A 23,303-nucleotide genomic window follows, 5' to 3' on the forward strand; every position below is an offset into this window, starting at 1 on the left:
TATTAATACAACTAAATTGATAAACCCAGGCAGAGAAAGTTTGAGGAAACAGTTTTTCACGGATAAGAGGAGAGATGAATTTGATTGGAGGAATCTCTGCCTTAAAACATGTGAAGTAAATGTATAGGCAATGGCAAGAAGTTGGAGGCAGTGCCTATCAAGCATTAGGAGGATGATGAAGAAAGACAGGGCAAGAAGAGGGCCGAGTCTGTTAGGCGAACACCAAGCTTTTCATTAGGTCTAAACCAAAGATTGTGTTTCTGTAATACCGACAGGATTCCAGGGGGAAGTAACACTGGAAATAAAAACAGGAGCAGGCCTTGGGTTTCAGGCTAAGTAGTTTTAAATCAATTCAGATGTCAAAGGGGAACATTAAAGAGTTTTAAGGATGCTTATGACGTGATTTTTTGTATATTTATGCAGTTCCCAAGTTATGGATCCAAAACACCTGCCTCTTACTTTGATTTCCTGATCCAGATAGCTTGGTATGCGAATAGTGTTCTCTTTGACGTCAGTCTTGGTATGTATCGCCTCCGAAGAACAGGAGCCGGAAGTGGACCATGCCTGTGGAGGTGATGGTGGATCCTTTTCCTTAATTTCTTCCTAAATCAAAGGTATAATATAATCAACATGCATTGGTATCCACTTACATTTTCTCTGAAAATTGAATGTAAAAAGAGTGAGAAATATTGTAGCTAAATGAGAAACATACGTGAAAGTAAAAAGGAGGTTAGTTTTAATCCTCCCTTAAAAATCTAATTATCAAATATTTGCATTTGGAGACAAAACAAAGGTGATATATTATTTACTTTTCATGAACGCATTTTAAATCTTTGGTTAAACATCAAGATAATAAGTTTTTAATGTTTAATGTGTAACCTTTATTTATCTTGCTGCTCCAAATAACAACCAACTCATGGCATGAGATTTTCTGTTGAGTGGGAAGCTTTGCATTCTAGGACTGGAAAAAGCCAGCTGAGAGGTTTTATGCCATGTCTGTGAAGAAACTACCTGGTGTGAACTGCTGCTTCCATGCTTTGCTAAATGGCAGCTGGGAGCTGGAGAATGAAAGAGGTAAACTAAACTTCCCCAACGAGTTGGAAGAGGAAATAGAAGGGCTATTTTTTGTTCCGGGAGGCAAATATAATGTTTGCAATTTTTTAAAAAGAGCTTATAAGAGCTTTAAGTCCAAGAAGAGTTATAGAAGCCTTAGATCGGTGTGCCTATTTCAAGAAAGACATTTTTTAACCTTTAGAAGTGAGTGACATACAAACAAACACAGAAGCTAGTGGCTGAATGTGTCAAGAACCAGGAACTGACAATTGGAATTGACACAACAATATTTAACTATTGATGTTTAGTCAAAATAAAGCTATATTATATATAGATGCATTCTTCTGTTAAAGTTTATTATGTAGACTTCTTATCTTGAGGAATAGCAATATATTTTTTTGTTCAACCCTCCCTCCAAACACAACTAACAAGACAGATTAAAAAAATAAATAAATAAAACCGTCAAGGAGTGAATAAGATAGGACTTAACAGATGAAAATGAAGGGGAAATGAGAAGCCTGAGATGGAGCAGCGCAGTAGCCGTTTTGCCCTGAGGTCACTGTCCGATCCTGGAAAATGAAAACTTTCCTTTCGAAAGTCTTCAAGGTCCTGGAAGACAGGACTCAAATCTCAGGACCCAAATAAGGGCCAACAAAGGGCTATACCCTCAAGGTGAAGGTAACCTAGAAGAGCAAGGATTTGAAGAATAAGTAGCCCGAGATCAAGGCTTGAGCTTGGTTGAAGTTGGTCTAGGCTAGTAGGTTCTACTACTCTGGGTTCCTACAGAAGCAACACAAGTTCTCTCTGGAAGAAAGTCCATTTATCATGAACTTCAGGTTCCTACAAGTAATTTTTCATATATAATGTTCAGCAGTTAAGTCATGAGTCAAAGACGAAATTATAATGTGAATTAGAAAAAATTTTAACTTCATGCTAATGAAAATGCTACATAGCAAAAATTATGAAAGCAACTAAAGCAATCCTCAGAGGGGAATTTATAGCTTTAAAATATGTGTATTAGAAAGATAAAAGAAGTTAGAAAAAGAACAAAAAGTATGTGAATGGAAAGAAAAAAAAGAATAATGTAAATAAAACAGAAAAGACATATACAACATAGAGGATCAAAAAACCCCACAAAAATTAGCTCTTTGATATACTAATAAAATTAATAAACTTGTTAAAACTTATCAAGAAAGACAAAGACACAAATTAAACTGATTTGTAAAAGGGTACATCTTACAGATCCTGCAGATATTTAAAAAAGAATATATGGATATTATGTACAACATTATCAATAAATTTGAACGTCCAAATGAAATGGATAATTTTAGGAAAAGACTATATTACAAAAATCAATTCAAGAAGAAATAGAAAACCTGGATGGTTCTATAATGAAATAGATTTCAAAGGAAAGAATGTTGTCAGGGTTGAAGATAGCAATTTTATAATGATAAAGGGGTCATTTCATTAAGAGGACATGACAAACCTAAATAGTTATACTCCTACAAAGAGAGCTTTAAGACACATGATTAAAAACTGATGGAAATGAAGAGAAATATAGAAATCCACAGTTATAGTTAGAGATTTCAACATCTTTCTCCCAATAATTGATAGAAAAACTGGACAGCAAATCAGTAAGGCTGCAGAAGACTTGAATGACGGTATCAACCAACTTGACCTGTTGATATTTCTGTTACAGTCTATCCAACAATAGCAGAGTGAACATTCTTTTCATGGACACATGGAAAATGTATCAAGGTCAACCATATTCTGGGCCATATAACCAGTCTCAATAAATTTTAAAAGTTTCAAAATATACAAAGTATGTTTTGACCACAATGGAATTAAATTGGAAATCAATCACTTAAAGATATCTTAAAAATCCCAAATATTTGGAAATGAGCGAACATAATTTTAAGTAACTCATGGGTCAAAGAAGAAATTAAAAACGAAAATAGAAAGTATTTTGAACAGAACGAAAATGAAAACTCAATACAGGAAAATTTGAGGAATGTAGTCAAAGCAGTGTTTATAGAAAAATTATAACACTACATGCTTATATCAGACAGGAAAAGTGTCTCAAATCAATGACTTAAGCTTTCAACTTATATAAAAACATGAACCAAAATCGATGAACTAGAAACAGAAAATCAAAACAGTAGAGATCATCAATGAAAAGAAAAACTGATTCATTAAGAGATCAATAAAACTAATAGAACTCTAGCTAGACACATCAGTAAAAAAAGTAGACACAAATTACCAATATTAGTAATGAGTGACAGAACATCTCTACAGATCATACAATCATTAAAAGGATATTTTGTGAATAACTTTATATCAGTGAATTCAAGAACCTGGATAAAATGGACAAATTCCTGGAAAAACTCAAAGTACCAAAGCTCACCAAGGAAGAAATAGATAACCCGAATGGCCTATATTTATGAAAATAAGTAACTAAATTTGTAGTTAAAAACCTTAACTCAAAGAAAATTGCAGGCCCAGATGGCTTCACTGAAGAATTCTACTAAACTTTTTCTTTTTAAAGATTTTATTTTTTCCTTTTTCTCCCCAAAGCCCCCCCGGTACATAGTTGCATATTCTTTGTTGTGGGTCCTTCTAGTTTTGGCATGTGGGACGCTGCCCCAGCATGGTTTGATGAGCAGTGCCATGTCCACGCCCAGGATTTGAACCAACGAAACACTGGGCCGCCTGCAGCGGAGCGTGCGAACTTGACCACTCGGCCAAGGGGTCAGCCCCTCTATTAAACTTTTAAGGAAGAGCTAGTACCAATTCTACATTAAATCCCTGAGATTATTAAAGAGGAGTTCCCAACTTTTTCTATGGAGCCAGTATTATGCTGATACCAAAACCAGAAAAGACATTACAAGTAAACTACAAACACATATTCCCTATGAACACAGATACAAGAATGGTAAACGATATTTTATGAAATTGAATATATAAAGAGGATAACACATCTCCGCCAAGTGGGGGCTTTTTCCCAGCAATGCAAAGTTAGTTTAACATTTGGAAGCTAACCAATGCAATTCAACATATTAACAGACTAAAAAGACAAATCATGTGAACATACTCAAATAGATGCAAAAAAGGCATTTGGCAAAATCCAACCCCTATTTCTGATCAAAACTCCCAGAATACTAGGAATAGGAAGGAACTTCCTCAGCCATATAAAAGGCTATGAATAGAGTAAACTAACATTGTACTTCATGGTGAAAGTCTGAATGCCTCCCCTTATGATCAGGTGCAAGGCGAGGAGGCCTGCTCTTGTCACTGTTCACCACTGCCCTGGAGGTTAGCCATCGCAACAAGACACAACAGAGAGATGAGCAGCATGTGGCTTTGAAACTATAATAGATAGATGAAAATTTTGGGCTTCATCAAAATTATACATTTTTGTTCTTCAAAAGACATTGTTATAAAAAAAAGTAAAGCTTCAGTTCTTTATATAAAGAACATTTAAAACTTCAAAACAACAAGACCAACAACCCAATTTAAAAAGTGGGCAAAAGATTTGAACCTATACTTCTCACAAAAAGGTATATGGATGGCAGATGAGAACATGAAAAGATGTCAGCCTCACTAGCTGTTAGGGAAATGCAAATTAAAACCAAAATGAGATACCACTACACACTGACTAGATCTGCTAAAATTAAAAATACTGACCATGCTAAGTTTTAGCAGGATGTGGAGGAAAGGAAACTCTAACACACTGCTGGCAGGAATGTAAAATCATACAACTTTGGAAAACACTTTGGCAGTTTCTTAAACATTTAAATGGATACCTACTATAAGACCTAGTCATTCCACTCCTATGTATTTACCTAAGAGAAAAGAAAATATATAGCCATACAAAGACTCATGCACAAATGTTTATATCAGCTTTGTCAAAAATTGGAAACAAGCTAAATGCCCATCAATAGGCGAACATATAAACTGTAGGATACCCATACTATTGAATACCGCTCAGCAATAAACAAGAATGAACCCCTGATGCACATAGCAACATGGATGAATCTTAAAATAGTTATACTGAGTTAAAGAAACCAGATTAAAAAAGAAAGCTCAATATACGATTCCATTTATATAAAATCCTAAAAATTGCAAGCTAATCTTTAGTAACAACAGATAAATGTGTGCCTGCAGGAGGGTCATGAGAAAACTTTGGGGGTGATGGATATGTTCATTCTCTTGATTTCAGCGGTGGCTTCCCATTTGTGGATAGATCTTTGTCGAAACTCATCAAATTGTACACTCCAAATATGTACATTTTATATCATGTTGATTATACTTAAACAAAGCTGTAAAAAATATTGTGAAATGTGCCTTTTCAGAAAGGTACGTGAAGAAAAGGAGAAGAAACGATGGAAGTCAAAGTAAATAGGTCACTGTGAATAGTTGTTTCTCTACCTTTTTAATCGCTAAGGGATTCTCGCTGGAAGTTTTGAAGCACTCCTTGATTTTTTTACAGGGCTCTGAAATGATATGGAAGAAAAATATTTAGATCAAACTGAAAAAAATTCCTATCACATGACATATATGTCAGTTGCCAAGAGTACATCTGAATTTCAGTTAAGATCTACTTCTAAATATTAGAAAACTTTCAGGTATAACTGTACTACAATAACATCATAAAAGCATATTTATATTAGAAACTAATTCTATGCCAAGAAAGATGATGTAAAAAAACACTGCAGGAGCTTTTTTGATCTGGGTAAACTGATTTTTAAAAGTACATATTTCATATAAGACTTGTTTTTCTCTGTTTCTTGTCACTTTCTCTAATTAAGGAGATTGTATGTGTGCTGTTTGCCCTGCAAACAGAAAGAGAAGGAATGTGCTGAGCTATAATTACATTCTTTGTTTTATTTCTCATCACATTGGTCTCTCAACCCTACCCATTTCATACAGCTTTCTAACTAAATGTCCTTAAATTACCTTAAAACCACTTAAACATTTGCTTAATTTCTTTTTGCATTAATTTAAAGATATATTCTGTGTAAACAATGTTATCTTTTTACTGAAGCCATAGTTAACACAACAATTTTTAAAGATTTTGTGCATATACCTAAGGGTAATTGAATTAATTAGTTCTAGCTGAAGAAAGATAGAAAAATGTTACCTCTCTCCAAGTAGTGAGAACAAAGTTATAGACAGTGTATCCGTTTAAGTGAGTGTTCACTTGCAGGAAACAGATACCACTCCAGCTATTTTAAGCAAGATTGTACACAGGGAATTAGGCAGTCGTTATAGTCGTTGAGAGGTCTGGGGCAGTGGGCTGGTCTTGACCTTCACAGATCACTTCAAGAACAACACTTTGCACCTGGCCCACTAAGGGGGCACAGGCTTTATCACGATGGGGAGGAAGGGAAGTCATCAGGCCATGCCACCTCAACGGCTGTCACAACGTCCATGAGGCTGAACCCTAGGTGCTGGATCGTGGCTGCAAGCAGAAAGCTGCCATATCTGCTGACTTCGCCTTTTGACACCTATAAATCCGGAATCTGAACACTGGGGCACTGCAGCAGGAAGACACTGTGACTCCAGGCGTGCTTGGCAGCAGCCAGCAACCAAAAAAATGACCGTAGCCCCATGTCTGCCATACAAATCTCACTGGATGGCCACACCTGATTCCCCTTAAGGGACTCTTGCAAATGTAACTTTTAAGTTTCTAAGTTTCACAGTGTAAGAAGAGACACCAGAAAGCGGGTGAAATAAGTTGGCTTTGATTCTTCACTGCTAGTGGAAAGGAGGGAAGAGGAGCTCTCGAAAGGACGAAAGGAGTTCACAAGTGTGAGGACCTTAGAATGGAATCACAGCGTAAGTGCTCTTACCATTACCTTGTGAGAGACAAAGATTTTTCCACACTATATCAAAATAATTTCATGTGCCCCGAAACCTTTAGTAATAGCTTGCAAGTGAATAGGGCAGGAGAAAGAGAACCGGATATAATTCCTACCATCCAGAATGCCTTCTGTTTTACCTTGCCTTTTAGATTTTGCCATACTGGGCTTTTGCTTTCGTTTAAGGTGTACAATATAATGATTTGATATATGTATATATTGCGAGATGATTATCACAATAAGTTTAGTTAACACCCATCATCTCACAGTTACAAATTTTTTTTATTTCTTATGGTAAGAAATTTTAAGATCTACTCTCTTAACTTTCAAATACGTAGTACAGTATATTATAGTCATCTTGCTGTACTTTTGATTAATCCCTTTTCACTTCAGTTCAATAAACAGTTAATTAATTGAATTGTTTACTGAAAACCAGGCAGTGTGCTGGGACCTGGGGAGATACTGAGAATAGCAAAAACACCAAAGGCCATAACACTGGGCCCTGACCTTAAGGGCTTGACTGTCCAGTGGGGAGGATGCAAATACATACTTTCAGCCCTGTTGCATCTCTCCAAGTCACTTTCTGTCTGAAGTACTTTCCCTATCAATGTTAGGTAAACATTCATTTTTGGTATCTCTTAGCTACTTTCGTAGGAATTAGAGACTGGAGCCACACCAAATATGTCTTGGGCACAATTAATAATAATAGTATTTATTAACATTATTGAACTACTGAATTGAGATTAGATGAGTGAAAACATTTTATAATGAATAACCTAATTCGCAGGAAGAAAGTTTCATGCCTATTTAAAAGCCACTGCAGCCATATTGGCAAGCACACACATTATTTTCCCCCTGATAGTTTTCAGGAGGCCTCAGGAAAGATTTCATCAGTGGAGAGGACTCACCAGAACGAGGCCGTGGGGGCACTTTGACACTGTTGGGGGCTGGGGAGACTTCTCTGACGGGGCTCTCCAGGGCTGCAGTGCTAGGTGGGTAACTGCATTTGGCAAATGGCATCTCGTCCTTCTCTAAGTGGCCGAACTGGCCAACACCCCACAATAACTTCTCATCATCATTCACAGTACAGATTGGAATGTTATTCAAACCTAAGTGAGTAAGGATAAAAAGACCAAATGACCAGATTTCTTTGAATGATCAGCAATTTCCCAACCACATATTGTTAAATATACATAAGATGTCAGACTTCAAATTGTATGAACCAGTGCTAGGTGGACATTCTTTGAAAGTCAATGTAGCGAGTTCCATTTGCAACACCTGCTTCCTTAAAATGTCCTGCCATCTTGTCAGCCTTGAGAACCAGGCCCTCATCTTTGATCTTGGTCTGAGAGTCAAGGGGAATAGATCTGCCTCTATCCCAGACAGACCTCTATTTCCCGAGTCTTGCTACTGACCAGGGGGGTTATGTTAGCCTCTTCACGAATATCAGATTTAGATGTTGGAAAGCATCCAGAATGTTTCAATGTAACAAGTGGGAGAGCAATTTGATCCCAGTCTTGGCACTGCTGACACAGGCAGCTTCAGCCAGCTCTTGCCAGCTCTTGTCTTTAGATCTTAGGAGAGAACAAGACATTATTCTCTGTGTCCTCTATAGCATACAAGATACAGAACAAGTTCACCCCAAGAATAGTCTCCCCTTATTCCGATGCAGAAACAGTGTAGTCAGACAAGGAACAGCATAGACAAGGATCTGGCTAGCCAGTGAGACCTTGGTCTCCCTCCCTGTAGACACTTCTTATAAACGGTTCCCTGGAGAGCCCTGCAGGTGTCGGCGAAGGCAGCTGCTAAGGCTCCTCAGGAGAGCAGGGGAAGTGCTCAGCATCCCAATGACTCTTTTCAAGGAAATCCTCACTCTTTTGTTTCTATGAACCTTCACTCTTCTCTAAAGTAAGAGGAGAGCCTGCAGGTAGCAATGACTGCTGTGGTAGGGCCAGTTTTTTTAATCACCTCTTAGCAAGTTGGCATAGATGATCTCACGATTTGGCTTTAGCAAAAATTATGGAAGAAGAAAAGCCTCATTTGACCCTATGAATCAATAGAATGCTTTCGCCCCACAGTAGTGGTGCTCAGACTTCTTTGACTACCGTGCCCTTTGTTCGAACACATTTTACTCCATCTTTGTCGCCTGCCTGGATCTCTAGGACTCTTCAGAATACAGCTTGAAAACCTCTGCCAAGTGAATGTAAGATTTTAATATAATCATGTCTATAAATTCAAGCTTTTCCTATTCTATGTAATAGACTTGTAGAGATCACTAATTCGTAAATTAAATGGAAATTTTTCATCTTTTATATGCATTGATCTTTCTATGGATGACCTCGTTTACTGTTCCTTCTTTCTTTAAAATCATTTCTGTCCATTTTCAGAGACAACATTTTCCTGGTTCTACCCCAGCATCTCTGCCAATTCTTTTCTGTCTCTTTCACTGGATTTTCTGTGTCCACCCAGCCCTGTGTTTGTCAGAGTTCTTTGGAGTTGTTTTTGTGTTCTTGGACAATAGCATTATAGTTTTAACCTCTCTGCTCCTGTCTTTCAAATCTATTTTATAGCCCCGTCCAGTCCTTAGGCTTTAAGTCCTCATATCCATTTTTCTGCTTGGCCCTTTCCTCCTGAATGCTCCATCAGTACATCAAGTACAGCAATCTTGAAATGAAGTTTAGAGTCTTATCTCTTACATATGTTCTCCCTCCTATATGCCCAGGACTAATGGGTTGATCCACTGTCCACCCAGTCAACCAACCTAAAAACCTGGTAGTAATTCTTGACTTCTTATTCCATCCCCCAAATCCAATAAAGGTCCAAGTTCTGCTGATTCTTTCTTCTTAATGTTTATCATATGTATCTCTCAATCGAAACTTCTGTGAAATGCACCCCTGTCACCCTCCAATGATTTCCCTGTCGCTGTACTGCATCTGAACTTCCAACACACTTATATCATTGCACATATCACACTGCATTATAATTATTTCCTTGTATTCCTGTCTCTTCCAACTACATTGTGAGCAGGAATTAACTTATGTTGTGTCCTTCAGCAAAGTACGTATACCTACCACAAATAGCAGACTTTAAATTGGTGTTTCTTAGACTGACTAAACTTATGGATGATTTAATATTTTAAGCATTTATTTATGAAAATAACATTAGATCTCATAGACTAAACATTTGAGTGTTGGTAAAATGGATTATAAGAACTATCTTTGGGGTAAAACTAGTGAAACTAGTTGTAGTGTCCTTGTGCTAAGCATAGGCTCAAAGCACGTGTTGAATTTAGCGTAGCTGTTAATAGTCAAAATAGAGCAGCCTGCTGCTCTCCTCTTTCTCATACAATTCCATTTACTAGGCTTCTAGAATTAGCGTGGATATCCTTGAAAGATTGCCAAAGACAATTCTCTATTCAGTTGAACATATGTTTCTCTGTCAACATATATTCCATGAGCAAGGCTTTGTGGTAGGCATTGTAGGGAATTTGAAGACACAAAGCTCAGTCCCTTGCCTACCATCAGTTTTATACAATATTACAGGTATAAGATAATTCAAGGCAGAATGTGAAAAAAATATGGAAGAGGTATATATCAAGTACTTTCAAATATTCAAAGTCAGAAAAATTTATGCTTCTTCTTAGGAAAAAAAAAGACAATTCTAATTAAATGCAATGATTTTCTTATGTGGTTTATGAAAAACCCTGTCCTCAGATTTTGCCAAGACAATAGATTCTAAGGCCATCTATGACTTCTTTATTATAACATCTGTCTGCTCTTGTTTGGTCTTCATTTTCCTAATCTCCTTTAGGAATTTGTCTTTGGACACCCAGGAACGGCACCCAGCCGTTCTCCTGAATCTTGTTTATCGCATAACCAGCAGACACTTGTCTCTGTGCTGCTCGTCTGGACTTTCCTCTTGCTCTCCCTGCAAAGTTCAATCTTCAGTTCTCTGCTCTTCTCTCTTCCCATCCCTCAGAACTTCTCACTTGAATGTCTGAGTCTTTAATCTGATCTCCCAACCTCTAGTGAGGCCCCTGATCCTCTTCCACTTTTTCTAATACAGCTAGAATTATTTTTTAAAATGAAATCATTTGTTCAAGGGCACACGACTACTAGATAGCTTAGGTAGAATACAAAATCTGTTTAAAACCTATTAGTGGCTCTGCGATCTCATCTGGATGTAATTTAAATGTCTTTCCTTCCATAAGAGTTTAGCACCTCTCAGGTGGCAGTCACTCCTTGGGAAATGGAAATAAGAGGTGAGAAAAACTGACATACCTCTTACTTTCAAGGAGCTCATGGTTTAGTGGAAGATATTTGATAGTAATCAAATAAAAATAAATATTTAGTCATAAGCTGCAATATTTGCTGTAGTGGATGCTGTGGTGCACATTCCACCCACCTAGATCATGCCTTCAGGACCAAGGCACTCATCTCCTACCTGCCGTGGTGTCAGCTACCGATGGCTCATGCTGAGGCCCCCCTCTGGGAATTGCTCTCCGCTGAAGGGAGCTCTCAGGCCACACTGGGAGTTCGGCCAATGAGTGGTTGATGGGGCTTTCAAAGACCTGACACCCTTGCCTCAGTTGAGACCTCTCCAGAGCCATCCACTGCTCCTTGCGGGACTGACTGAGGCCTCTATTGTATCTGCATCGCAATTCTGCTTCTGCCCAATCCAGCTTCCCTTGCCTCTTTATACACATTGTTCCCAAGAGCAGTCCCCAGGAAACCCCCTTCACACAAATCTCTATCCCAGAATCCATTTCCTGAGAACCTGATCTAAGACAACGGCTCTCATAGAAAATGTAGGGCACTATGAAAATATGCTGTAAGGAAATCTAATTTAGACTGAGGATGTGGAGCCTGGAATGTCTCTTTTAAGGGACATTTAAACCAATACCTGAAAAATGAGAAATAACAAATAATGGGAAAAAGAGTTTTATGGCTAGAGGGAACAGTACAAGTGAAAATCCAGAGGTGGAAAGGGCTTCTTACATGGTCAAGGCACTTAGAAAAGTCCAGCGTGACATGTATATAATGTGGGGGGAGGGTATTGGTAGGAGAGGAGGCTTAGGAGGCTCGAGAGGCCGAGGCCTCATCATAAGGGACATTTTAGCCCATGTCAAGGTACACAATGTTATCTTAGGTGCATGGGAGCCTCTGAAGGGCTTTGAGGAGCGTGTTTCAACAGTTAAACTTACATTTTACTATGATCTTTCTGTTGTTCTGTGGAGACTGGATTGTATGAGGGCAAGGGTAGAAGTAGAGCAGTTAGGAGGCTACCGATTGCAAAAGTAATCAGAGCAAGAGAGAGCAGTGGCCTCGGAGGGAGCTGTCATAGTGGCCGGGAGAGAAGTGACTTCGTTTACAAAATATTTAGAAGAAAAAGTGACAAGATCAAGTGAAGTATTGCAAGGGGAAGGGAAGGAGAGGGAGGAATTAAAGAAGGGCCCCAAATTTATAGTACCTTTTACTAGTTGGGGTAGACTAGTTGGAGAACCACACTTTTGAGGGAAGATCAAGAGTTCGGTTTCAAAGAGCGAAATTCAAGGTGCCCATGAAGCACCAGAGCCTCCTGCATAGGCCCAGAAGGCAGTTGAATATAGAGGTTTGAACTTTAGAAAAGGAGCCGGAGTCTGAGACACACATTTGAAAGTATTTGGCATATAGTTGGTGTTTGAAACGTGTGAATGAGTAAATTTGATTTGGGTCACAGTATAGATTAAAGAGAGAAAGTGGACAAAGACTGAGCTGTGAGGGACTCCAATATTTACAGAAGAATCACCCCTCCCCCCAAAAAAAATCTCGGATGGAGAACCCTCAGAGGTAGGTGAAAAAACCCTAGGAGTATAAGGTGTTACAGAAACTAAAAATATGAAAGAAAGAAAGAAAGAGAGAAGGAGAGAGAGAAAGAGGGAAAGATGGAGGAAGGAAGGATGGAAGGAAGAAGGGGAGGGGAGAAAGAAAGAAGGAGAGAGAGAGACAGGGAGGGAGGATAAAATGTCTGCTTCTCCAGGGCTGATACTTAGCATGTAGATGCTAGCATGGCTATGCAGGTTGCTGAAATATTGAAATACTTTTATACCAAATGGTCAATTGCTGCCTTGAGCACCCTGAGCGGCCCCTTTGGCGCCTCTCAAGGCCCCTTTCCTAACAATCCAGTAGGATTAATGCACAGGTTAATGCCTTGCACAGGGGATGCCTGCAGGCCTCTGCTCTTGCTGCAATGATGGCATCTGGTCCCAATAGTCAATGCCTGTGCCCCACCAGTGGTTAAATATTTTGAATAGTACCTCTGTGTTTACCCACCAGAACCATCAAGTAGCCCAAACGCAGAGAAGAAAGAGACATTCCAGGACCTTGCGCCACCTTACCTTTGATGTGGCAGACCCTTCTCGGATGAGGGGTGTGCCTGACTAGAAAATAACTTCCATTTCTAGCCATAATATGGCTGCCTTTGCTCTCAAACTGGGGAGCAGACATCGGGGATTTGAGGCTTATGTTCGTGGACTGTTGGTTCCTCCCTCTCCACTGTTGCCACAAAAGGTCTTGGGGTCTGTCTTGTTGATCCCTTCCAGAGGTGCTCAGACCCTGAAACACAGAATGGCAGGAGTTCTGATGGGTTCTTCGGCATTGCCCATCAACATTTCTCCATCTCCTTTGTTTGCACTGAGCCATCTCTCCGGTCAAAGCATCGTGAGGCTAGTTTACTCTCAGACCAAATTTTTGTAAACATTGAAATCAACATAGGCATGGGTGGGACAGAAAAATTTTCCCTGGAAAAATCAAAACATTTGTGGGAAATTTAAAATACGTTTTATATTTAATTACATTAAAGGTCGCTTTGTTGGCTTACCAACATAAAAGTACATAACATGGTTATCATCAGTTTTGACATAGTAAATTAAAATAACTTTAAAATACAGCACCACAAACGTGCTTTACATTAAATTAACTTTAAATGAGGACCTTTCACATTGTACTTTAAGAAAACCAGCATCTGAAATTTGTATCATCCTCAGAGCAGGTGGCAAAACCAGAAGGAGAAAAAAAATCCAATAGCAAAAGAATGATATTGGGTCTGCAGATGATAAACTGGAGAACCTTTGGCATGTTGTTATTTGCAATATTCAGTAATATTTAATGATTTTCCCTCAATCACTCAGCAATCTTTTATTTGACACCTACAGTGGCGTAGGCTTAAGGGATAAAGATGATGTTACTGCTCTTAGGGAATTCACAAACGTGAGAAAGAAAATTTCTGGGTTAGGAACATAGGAAAGAGCTAATTAAACTTTCTTGAAGATGGTATACTATCCTTGAAATGTAAGGAGGATGTTTTTTCTGGTTTTTGCTGTATATTTTCTATCTTATGTGGAAATCTTATTCATCATAGCAGTATTGGGAAATATACATTTTATTTCTAACCATGGTATGGAGCTTTTCTGGTCAGAATAATTTGTAGTGTCAAAATATGTACATATTCTAGAAATTGATCTCAAGATTTTGCTGGGTCGGATACTTGCAGTTTATTGACTATCTTTTTAGACCAGAGAATCTGTGTTCAAATTTTTCACGGTATATATTCAGAGTGTATGGTATGTAAATTACCAGCCCTGTTGGCACAAAACATCTGATTTTCATACACTCTAAAATTATTTTAGGCTGAATAAAATATACTCAAATATTTTGAGTTCAGAAAATACTATTACCTAACAATAAAAAGTATGCTTTATGCTTTCTTATTGCTCCATATGAAGAATGAGGAGGTGGTTCTAACCTCTTGGTGTAACTCGAACGTTCGACTTATTCATTCTTCTTTCTGTGTGGGACCTTTTGTACAAGGAAGTCAGTAAATTCATTTTTTATCTGTACTGGAGGAAAAGGTTACGGGAGGTAATCTGAGGAGTGGAAAGGACACTGAGCTGGAATTAAAAAATGGGATTTATGGTCCCAGTGTTGCCGTTAATGAACGAAGTGATCATAGATAAATTGCTTTATTTCCTAGGTTTTGATTTGCTCATCTGAAACTTGATGGGACTGACTTAGGTGTCAGCTGGAATGTTCAGCTATTCTACTATGTGTGTCTTTCTCACATCAGCTCTCTTAGGCTAATTTGAAGGATACTGATGCACTTTAAATTCTGCTAAAAAAGGTCAACAGCAAACAATGCAGAGAATTCTTCCTCCTCTTATGAAAATTGCAGTGCCTCCTAGAAGTCTGAAATTCATCTTGCTCTTTTATTTAAAAAGGAGTTGTAGTGCTTACTCTTGGATTACAGAAAGTTTAATAATCTGATGTTATGGCTTTTATTGTTTCTCTTGGAAGTCTCAAAATAATGTTAAAGGAACAAAGGCGATATATAAATATTTTACCCACATATATCATTAAAAATTCTACAAAATCAAAAATATACATTATGTGCTATTGAAAGTCTGATTTAAACTTAAATTATCAGAAATAAAGTAAATGAATGACTCAAGACAAAGTTGTACTTTGAATTGTTCTAGCAAGTGATCTAAGGATGGAAGAGTAAAACTACCTCAAATCTGAAGCAAAGCGCTTTGCTCTGTGTAAGATACTGTTAAAGAATGAAAATACAATCCAATATGAGAGAAAATATTCACAAAACACATATCTGATGAAGGACTTGTATCCAAAATATACAAAGAACACTTAAAACTGAACAGTAAGAAAACAAATAGCCCAATTAAAAACTGGACAAGAGATCTGAACAAACGCTTCATCAGAGAAGATTATCTGATGGCAAAGCATGCACGTGAAAAGGTACTCAACGTCATTTGTCATTAGAGAATTACAAATTAAAACAACGAGATACCACTAATACATCAACTAGAATGACTAAAATCCAAAGCAGTGACAACGTCAAATACTGGAGAGAATGTGGAGCAAAAGGAACTCTTAGTCATTGCTGGTGTGGACGCAAAATGGTATAGCAACCTTGTAAGACAGATTGGCAATTTCTTACGAAGCTAAACATAGTCTTAGCATACAATCCAGCAATCGTACTCTTGGATGTTTACCTAAAGGAGTTGAAAACTTATGTCCAGTCAGAAACTTACACATGAATGTTTATTCATAATTGATAAATATTGGAAGCATCTATGGTGTTCTGCAATAGGTGAATGAATGGACAAATAAACTGTGGTACATCTACACAGTGAAATACTATTTAGCACTAAAAAGAAGTGAGATATCAAGCCATGAAAAGACATGGCAGAACCTTAAATGCATATTACTAAGTGAAAGAAGCCAATCTGAAAAGGCTACATACTGTATGACTCCAACTATATGACATTTTAGGAAAAGCAAAACTATGGAGACAGTAAAAAGATCAGTGGTTGCCGGAATTCCAGAGGGGAAGTTGGATAGTAATGAATAGTGGAGCACAGGGGGTTCAGGGCGGCGAAACTAACCTCTCCTATGCTGTCCTATACTGTCCTAATGGATACATGACACTGCATTTGTCAAAACCCACAGAACCGTACAACACAGAGTGAACTCTAATGCAAACCATGGACTTTGGTTAATAATAGTGTACAATATTAGTTCACCAATTGTAACAAATGTACCACACTCATGCAAGATGTTAATAATAGGCAAAACTGGGCAGGGAGGATGTATGGAACTCCCTGTACTTTCTGCTTAATTTTTCTGTAAGCTTAAAAACTGCTCTAAAAAATAAAGTCCATTAATTAAAAAGAAGCTACCTCAAGCTTGAAGAATAGCAGAACTATTTGGTTACTATTAATAATTGTCCACATCTTTCTCTTCCATCTGTTACCTATATTGATTTCAACACTCTTTAATTGATTGATAAGTCATTGCCCAGTGCTTTTAATGGATACCTTTTCAAATGCGATGAATTGATTTGGAATAATATTTCTCTATTAAGATTTCTGTTTATAACAAGCATTGATTTTTCTCTGTAACTTTTTAAGATTTATAAACTCAGAAGAAATGAGTGAATCATTCATTCTCATACAAAAGGGTAGTTTTTTCCCAAAAGAGAAGAGAAATATGAAAAGAACTTATTAAAATAATGAATTAATCGAAGTGGAGACCAATAAATAATTTACTTATTGATAGATAAATACTATCTTTATTGGAGAATCAGAAATAACATTTCTTTTGTGCTGAAGTGACTAAACATTTTCCTAAGCCAATGTCAGAGAGGCAGGTCAGTGCCAAGCTGGCCACGGTAGGCCACGGATGGGTTCTGTAGACTGAAGGAGTTACAGTGCTTCTACGAATGTGCCGTGGATTATTCACTAGGGCCTAAGGATGGTTTTGTGAAAAATAATAGGTTATTTGTAAAAACCCCCAAAACAAAGGAAAACAAAAAGCACATACTTGTTTCCAGTATTTTCGCTTAATAGGTATTTGCTACATAATAGAGAGCAGCATTTCTCAGCCCATTTTCCCCACCATGATACACATGACAGATGACGTTCACGTGAAAGACACATTCCCACTACATGTTCAGATTTTAAAGATTGTGTCCCAAAATTGTGCGGAAGCAAAATACTAAAAAAAGCTTTCAGTCATCACAACTACAGAGTGTCAGATCTGTCGCTCAGAAGAGCTGTACGAACAGGTTCTAAGTCCCGTCTTTGCAATCAGGTAAGCACATGGCATTGCAACTAAATGCCGGAGGCAGTGTTATAGAACTTACCTTTTTTTGTATTAATTCCTTTTAAAAACTAAACAATTTGGAACATTTTAGCCACTATTAGTAAAAACCTGGCGTCTCGCTTACCTACCTGTGTGCTGAGAAACCCAGGCTGAGGCCTCCTGACTCAGAGGAACACTCTAAGGACCCGCTGAGTGAAAGTGGCCAGTTCTGTTTATAATTCCATTTTAACTGTGATGCTAAAACTCTGCTTTCACTCTGAAGAGGAAAAGAAAAACTCATATAGAGGTAACTGTGGGAAATTCTGGTTTACCATTTACCATTCAAGGAATCGTGTAAGCGCTTCTGGGAGCAATATTTTCTTTATTGCAGCCTCTTGAATCTACCTATATATTAGCAAATTATTGAATTTTATTTAGACTACAGACACAAAACTCTCAAAACAGGTGGTTTTAAAAGCATTATTAATCTATTTAGTCCTAACTCTGGCCATTGTTATTTAGAAAATACTATGCAAATCTGTAATAAATATTAATATTTTTAGTGCCAAATAGCACATATGTAAAACTATATGCTTACAAAAGGAGAACACAATATCTGATCCATCCACAGCTGAGATTACTCTGAACTCCAACGGGTGTCAAGACAATGATTTAGGTGATGGGTGCTGAACCACTGTGCATTTGCTGGTCCCCTAGCCTGGAAGCCACGCCTCCCAGATCTTCCTGTGGCGTCTTACCTTCCTTCGTTCATTGCTATTCTGAAGGAGACTTTCTCCAGAAGGCTTCCTTACCCTCTCTAACGTAGTTCCCACCCTCATCCCAGCCTCACTCACTCACTGTCCTCACCCTCCTTAAGCTGTCTTCGTAGCTTAAAGTGACCTGTGTCACTCCCTGCCATCATTTTTTACAGTTCTGTGCTTATTTTCTGCTTCTCTCAATAGGATGTAATAAGCAGACAGTGATCCAGTCCATTTTTTCACCTCTGCACTGACAGTACCTGTCACACAGTATATGCTCAATAAGTATTAAAGTTAAATGTTTTTACAGAGTAAATGTCTTTATCCCACAAACTCAGCATATTTCATTTGTATGATCTCCTCAAAAGTAGGTGGTTTATTTTAAAAGATGACACCCCTTTTCCTCAAAACAGGCTTATTTGGCTTTTACATAGTCTTGAAAAGAAGATGAACTTGAGGTCCATAAACTAAATTATACCTAAAATTTTTGAAAATTATTTTAATGATGAATTTAAAATTATACCTGAAGACAGTTTTAGAAGAAGGTGTTCTGGTTGATAGGAACTCAAGGGTGTTGATACCCTCCAAGCCTCATAATGGGTCTATACTGAGTTGTTGTTGATTTCCTTAAATCTTCGCACTTGAGTTGGGAATTTTTAATTGGTAGAGCAGCCGAAAGTCTACTGCTTACAAAAGAATATAGCTGTCTCCCTCCAGTTTCTCCCACTCTTGCTCCAAGGAGCCTAGGTGGCTCCCTGGTTGTTAAGATACACTACATAGCTTAGCAACATGGCAACATTCCTTAGCAAAATCTGAGTTCTGGAACCTCCCCACCTGCCATTCTTCTTAGCATTCCACGTACCCACAGCTTGACAAAACCACGCGGAGGCAGTGACCTTTCAGAGTTTTCAATTTATAATAGTGTTGAATTGAATGCAAGAGAAAAAGAAAGAAAAAAGAGAGCAATTTCAATCATATTTATAATTCTTCCCACAAATCTACTTAAAGAACACATACCATAGGCCAGCCCGGTGGTGTACTGGTTAAGTTCGTGCACTCCACTTTGGTGGCCCGGGGTTCGAGGGTTCAGATCCAAGGTGCAGACCTACACACCACTCACCAGCCGTGCTGTGGCGGCATCCCACATTCAAAATAGAGGAGAATGGGCACAGATGTTAGCTCAGGGACGATCTTCCTCACAAAAAATCCCAAACAAACAAACAAAACACATACCATGCAGATGTAATCAAATTTAGCTCATCCAAAACCTATGGGGAGAAAGTGAGAATGATTTTAAAGACATCCCAGGCCTCCCGCTCCAGTAGCCAGGATGTCTGTGCTGATGACTTGTTCAACAGCCTTGAAAAAAATTGAAGTGTTAATTAAAAGTCATAAAGAAACATTAAGTAATACTGTGAAAGTCACAAAATTGCCTGTGAGATGTGAAGATGGAGTCCTACATAGTAATTCCATATACGCACATACACACATGCACATATACACACATGTCGCTGTCGGCCACCGGGACTACATGTACTGCTGCTTCCCAGCATTTTTCGTTTCAGACAACATATGACTTTCAATTTCTGAATTACAGTCTCTGAAAGCAATGTAGATAATTTCTAAGGACAAAGCCTAATTTAGTCTGTTTTCTTGACTGGCCCCAAGAATTAAAGGCTCAACATCTCCCCATGCCTTAACCCATTCACGACACATGCCACACTACTTTAGTGTGTTTTATGGGGGATTTAAAGGATTTTCTAAGGTAATTTTGGCATTTTGAGATTTTCATTTCACAGTTTGTAACAGTTAGGAGTGTATCTTACACAGCAAGTAACAGAGACTTATTTCTCCCTCATATGAAAGAGTTCAACAGTCCAGGGTTGGAATGGAAGCTCCATGGTATCATTATGAGCCCAGGCTTGTTCCACATTTTGGGTCCATCCTCCTTAATATGTGGCTTCCCTTCTTGAAGTTTTCTCTTGTCCAAGATGGTTCCTGAAGTTCCAGTCATCCAAATGGCTATTGTCTTTCCAGATATCAAATCCATAGTCCAAGCAGAAAACCAGAAGAAAGCAGGGTAAAGGCAGGCCAGGGCCCATGCTAGCGATGTGCTCCTCTTCACGTCCTTGAGTCCCAGACGACCTAGATCCATTGATCACTTCTACTGCAAGGGGGGTTAGAAAGGGTAGTGTCTCCACAGGGCACATTCCACCCCTGTCTAAAATAGGGGTTTGGCTACTAACAAAAGAGGGAGGAATCGTATATTGGGTTATAAACAGCAGTCTCTGTCACAGACCTGACAACCCCTGTGTAAGAGGAGGTGTCTACACACTGTGTGGTTGTACCTTTCCTTAGAGAGGGCCACGAGTCCATTACAGCAGATGTGCCCCTGGCTATATAACCATGGTTCCGTTATGTTCCCTGTATGAAGACCCAGGGAACCTTTCTCATCATTACTAGGAAAAATGGTACAACTGGTTTGATCGGGCACAGTTTGCAGCAGTTCTGTCAGAACCAAGGGACAGAGGTTGCTCTGCTGCACAGCTCAGGGCAGCATGTGTGTCCTTGTTGTCTTGGTAACAAATAGACTACCAGCCCAAGACACTCTGTTATTTTCAGCAAAGGGAAACTAGGTGGAGAGATTTCTTGAAATGTATGCATAAATGTCTGAACGGCGATGAGTGATGACTGGCTATGGTAATCAGGAGCAGGAGACGCTGCAGTCGTCCACTGTATTGAGTGTGATGAGAAGGGCAGTTTAGAGAAAGAGAAACTGGAAAGAACTCAGGCTTTTGCTTCCTTCTCAGCATCAGCCATGCTCACTGCTGTCTCTTCCTTGCTCTCAGCTTTTATTCTCACTGTAGCTGAGGCTTCTGTGTTGCTGCCTTTTACTGTTTCTCTTACTTTTCTGTCAATGATATTTTGTTGTAATAAATGTTTCACTCCACATGCTGTGTATCATTCATTCTTTCCAAAATTTTCTCTGAAAAATCTATATGCCAGGCATTGTGCAAGGTGCTGGGTGCACAGTGGTGAACAAAAACTTTCTTCACGAAGCTCATGGTCTAGTGAAGAAGACAGATATTGAAGAAGTAAATGCATAAATAAACGAATGTTTACAAATGGAGAAAAAACTTATATTAGTTTGAAGTTTGTTTGGCTGCAAATAATAGAAACTTCTAAAGACAGTGGCTTAAACAAATGAGGCCCTTTTCTTTGCCATGTGATGTTAGGTAGATAATCTCCTGTTAGAGACGGCATGGGACACAGGCTCTTTCCCTCTTCCCTCTTCCTAATCCACCATCATTAGCCTGTGTCTTTTGTTCCTAAGGGGCTATTGTACCTCCAAGCCCAGCCTCTGCATTCCACAGAGGAGATGAAAGCAACCTGGAGGAAGCAGTGGCAATTAACGCAGAGAAAGCAACCACATCCCAGGAATCCTCAGCAGCCTTCTGCCTCAGTTCCTGGGCCAGGACCACGCTGCGCAGCTGCCTCTCGCTCATGGAAGGTTGACAAATGTTGCGTTTTAGCTGAGCTCGTCACTGCCCTGGACAAAAACTGGGGTGTCAGTCAACAAGGAAGGCGGTAGACAGCAGTGTCTGCCACAGCCATGAAGGAAAAGAACAGGGTCCCATGAGGGAGATAGGGCGGCTGGAACACATCTCTCCAAGAAGGCATTGAAGTTGAGACCTTAGGCAAGGCAGGAAGTTAGGAGGGAGGGCCATCCAGCAGAGAACAAACGTTTTAATTTGAAATGTAAAATTTATTATCATCTGCTGTGTGTTTCATTATGATGCAAATTGATTGTCTCTTATAAACTTAATTCCAGATGCCACTCCAGCTGATTTAATCCTGAGAAAAGGGATCTAGAATGCTGTTCTGCTATGTGCCTCCTTGTAAAGAAAGCTTTTCAAAACTTCAGATAGCTGTACCCACCCAACTCTACCTCGAGCATAATTCACACAGGAAGACGTTTCCAGGTCTGGTTGTCAAATTCTACTGTCACTTGATTTGTGTCAGCATGTTCATAAGAATAGACTGGGTAAAAACATCTTATTCCCTTGAGCTCTTAACTTCTATACATTTATATCCAAAACACATAAACTTGTCATCTCCCAGCTTGTCCATCAAACATTCCTGTCCTGTGCAACCTCCATAGAGGAACTAAGATTTATCCATTAACTAATAACTGTCCTAAATGCAATGTGGTATCTTGCACTGGCTCCTAGAGCGCAAAAAAGGCCTAGACTGCATCTTCTTTGGGGATTACTCAGTCCTGATTTTTTTCTCATACGCTTAACTGCCTGCTGAATACCTCCACTTAGATGTCTAAAAGGCATCAGAGAAGACGGTTTCTAGTCAGCCGGATAATAACAGAATAACAGCATTTATCAAATGCTTGCTTTTACATCAGTCAGTGCTGCATGAAGTACTTTATGTGGATTATCTCACTTAATTTTCACAATTTTGAGATAGATATTATTCTTATTAGATATTATTATTCTCATTTTATAGAGGACAAAACTGAGGCTCAGAGAGGCTAAATAATGTTCCCAAGTCCACTTGGTAATGCTGTCAGGGGTCTGACCCAAGTCTGTTTGAAGCAAGACTGCGTTGTCACCACGCCTGCCTGCCCGACACAGCTTACAACGATTACGACAAAAAGGGAGCTAAAGCTGTTGTAAACTCTGTGTACCAGGAGTAACTGAGGAATGTGACACAGACATTTAGAAACACATTTACTTCTGTTCTGAAGTTTTTAACATTTAGCATTTTTAAGGAAGGCCTTGGCACCAGGCTTAAGCCTTGACATGTGGCTAGACCAAAATAATGGATGTGCTCTGAGTGGAAAACATACTTGGGATCTTGAAGCCTTGATACAAAAAAGGTAAAATATCCAATTAATAATTTTGAGTATTGATTACACTTTAAATGATAACATTTTGAATGTATCAGGTTCAATAAAATGTTTTAATATTAATTTCATCTAT

At 38.7% G+C, this 23,303-nt stretch overlaps 1 protein-coding gene across 4 annotated transcripts in view; it reads right to left on the reverse strand.

Annotated features, from left to right (window-relative positions):
- Nucleotides 1-19,122, reverse strand: part of C3H4orf17 (chromosome 3 C4orf17 homolog) — a 28,547-nt gene extending 9,425 nt beyond the window's left edge. Inside the window, exons 1-6 of one of the 4 annotated variants that reach the window (XM_070614207.1) lie at nucleotides 18,833-19,113; nucleotides 17,701-17,828; nucleotides 13,291-13,507; nucleotides 7,823-8,023; nucleotides 5,482-5,546; nucleotides 460-603 (exon numbers count right to left, since the gene is read on the reverse strand). In XM_070614207.1, the coding sequence (XP_070470308.1) occupies nucleotides 460-603; nucleotides 5,482-5,546; nucleotides 7,823-8,023; nucleotides 13,291-13,399 (519 nt within the window). In that variant the 5' untranslated portion in view covers nucleotides 13,400-13,507; nucleotides 17,701-17,828; nucleotides 18,833-19,113. Of the gene's footprint in view, nucleotides 1-459; nucleotides 604-5,481; nucleotides 5,547-7,822; nucleotides 8,024-13,290; nucleotides 13,508-17,700; nucleotides 17,829-18,832 lie in introns of all 4 variants that reach the window. The other 3 variants (XM_008538158.2, XM_008538157.2, XM_008538159.2) reach the window with 3 other exon arrangements.
- Between the last annotated feature and the right edge of the window lie 4,181 nt (nucleotides 19,123-23,303).

Source organism: Equus przewalskii, chromosome 3, assembly GCF_037783145.1.
Source record: "Equus przewalskii isolate Varuska chromosome 3, EquPr2, whole genome shotgun sequence".
NCBI classification, from domain to species: Eukaryota; Metazoa; Chordata; class Mammalia; order Perissodactyla; family Equidae; genus Equus; species Equus przewalskii.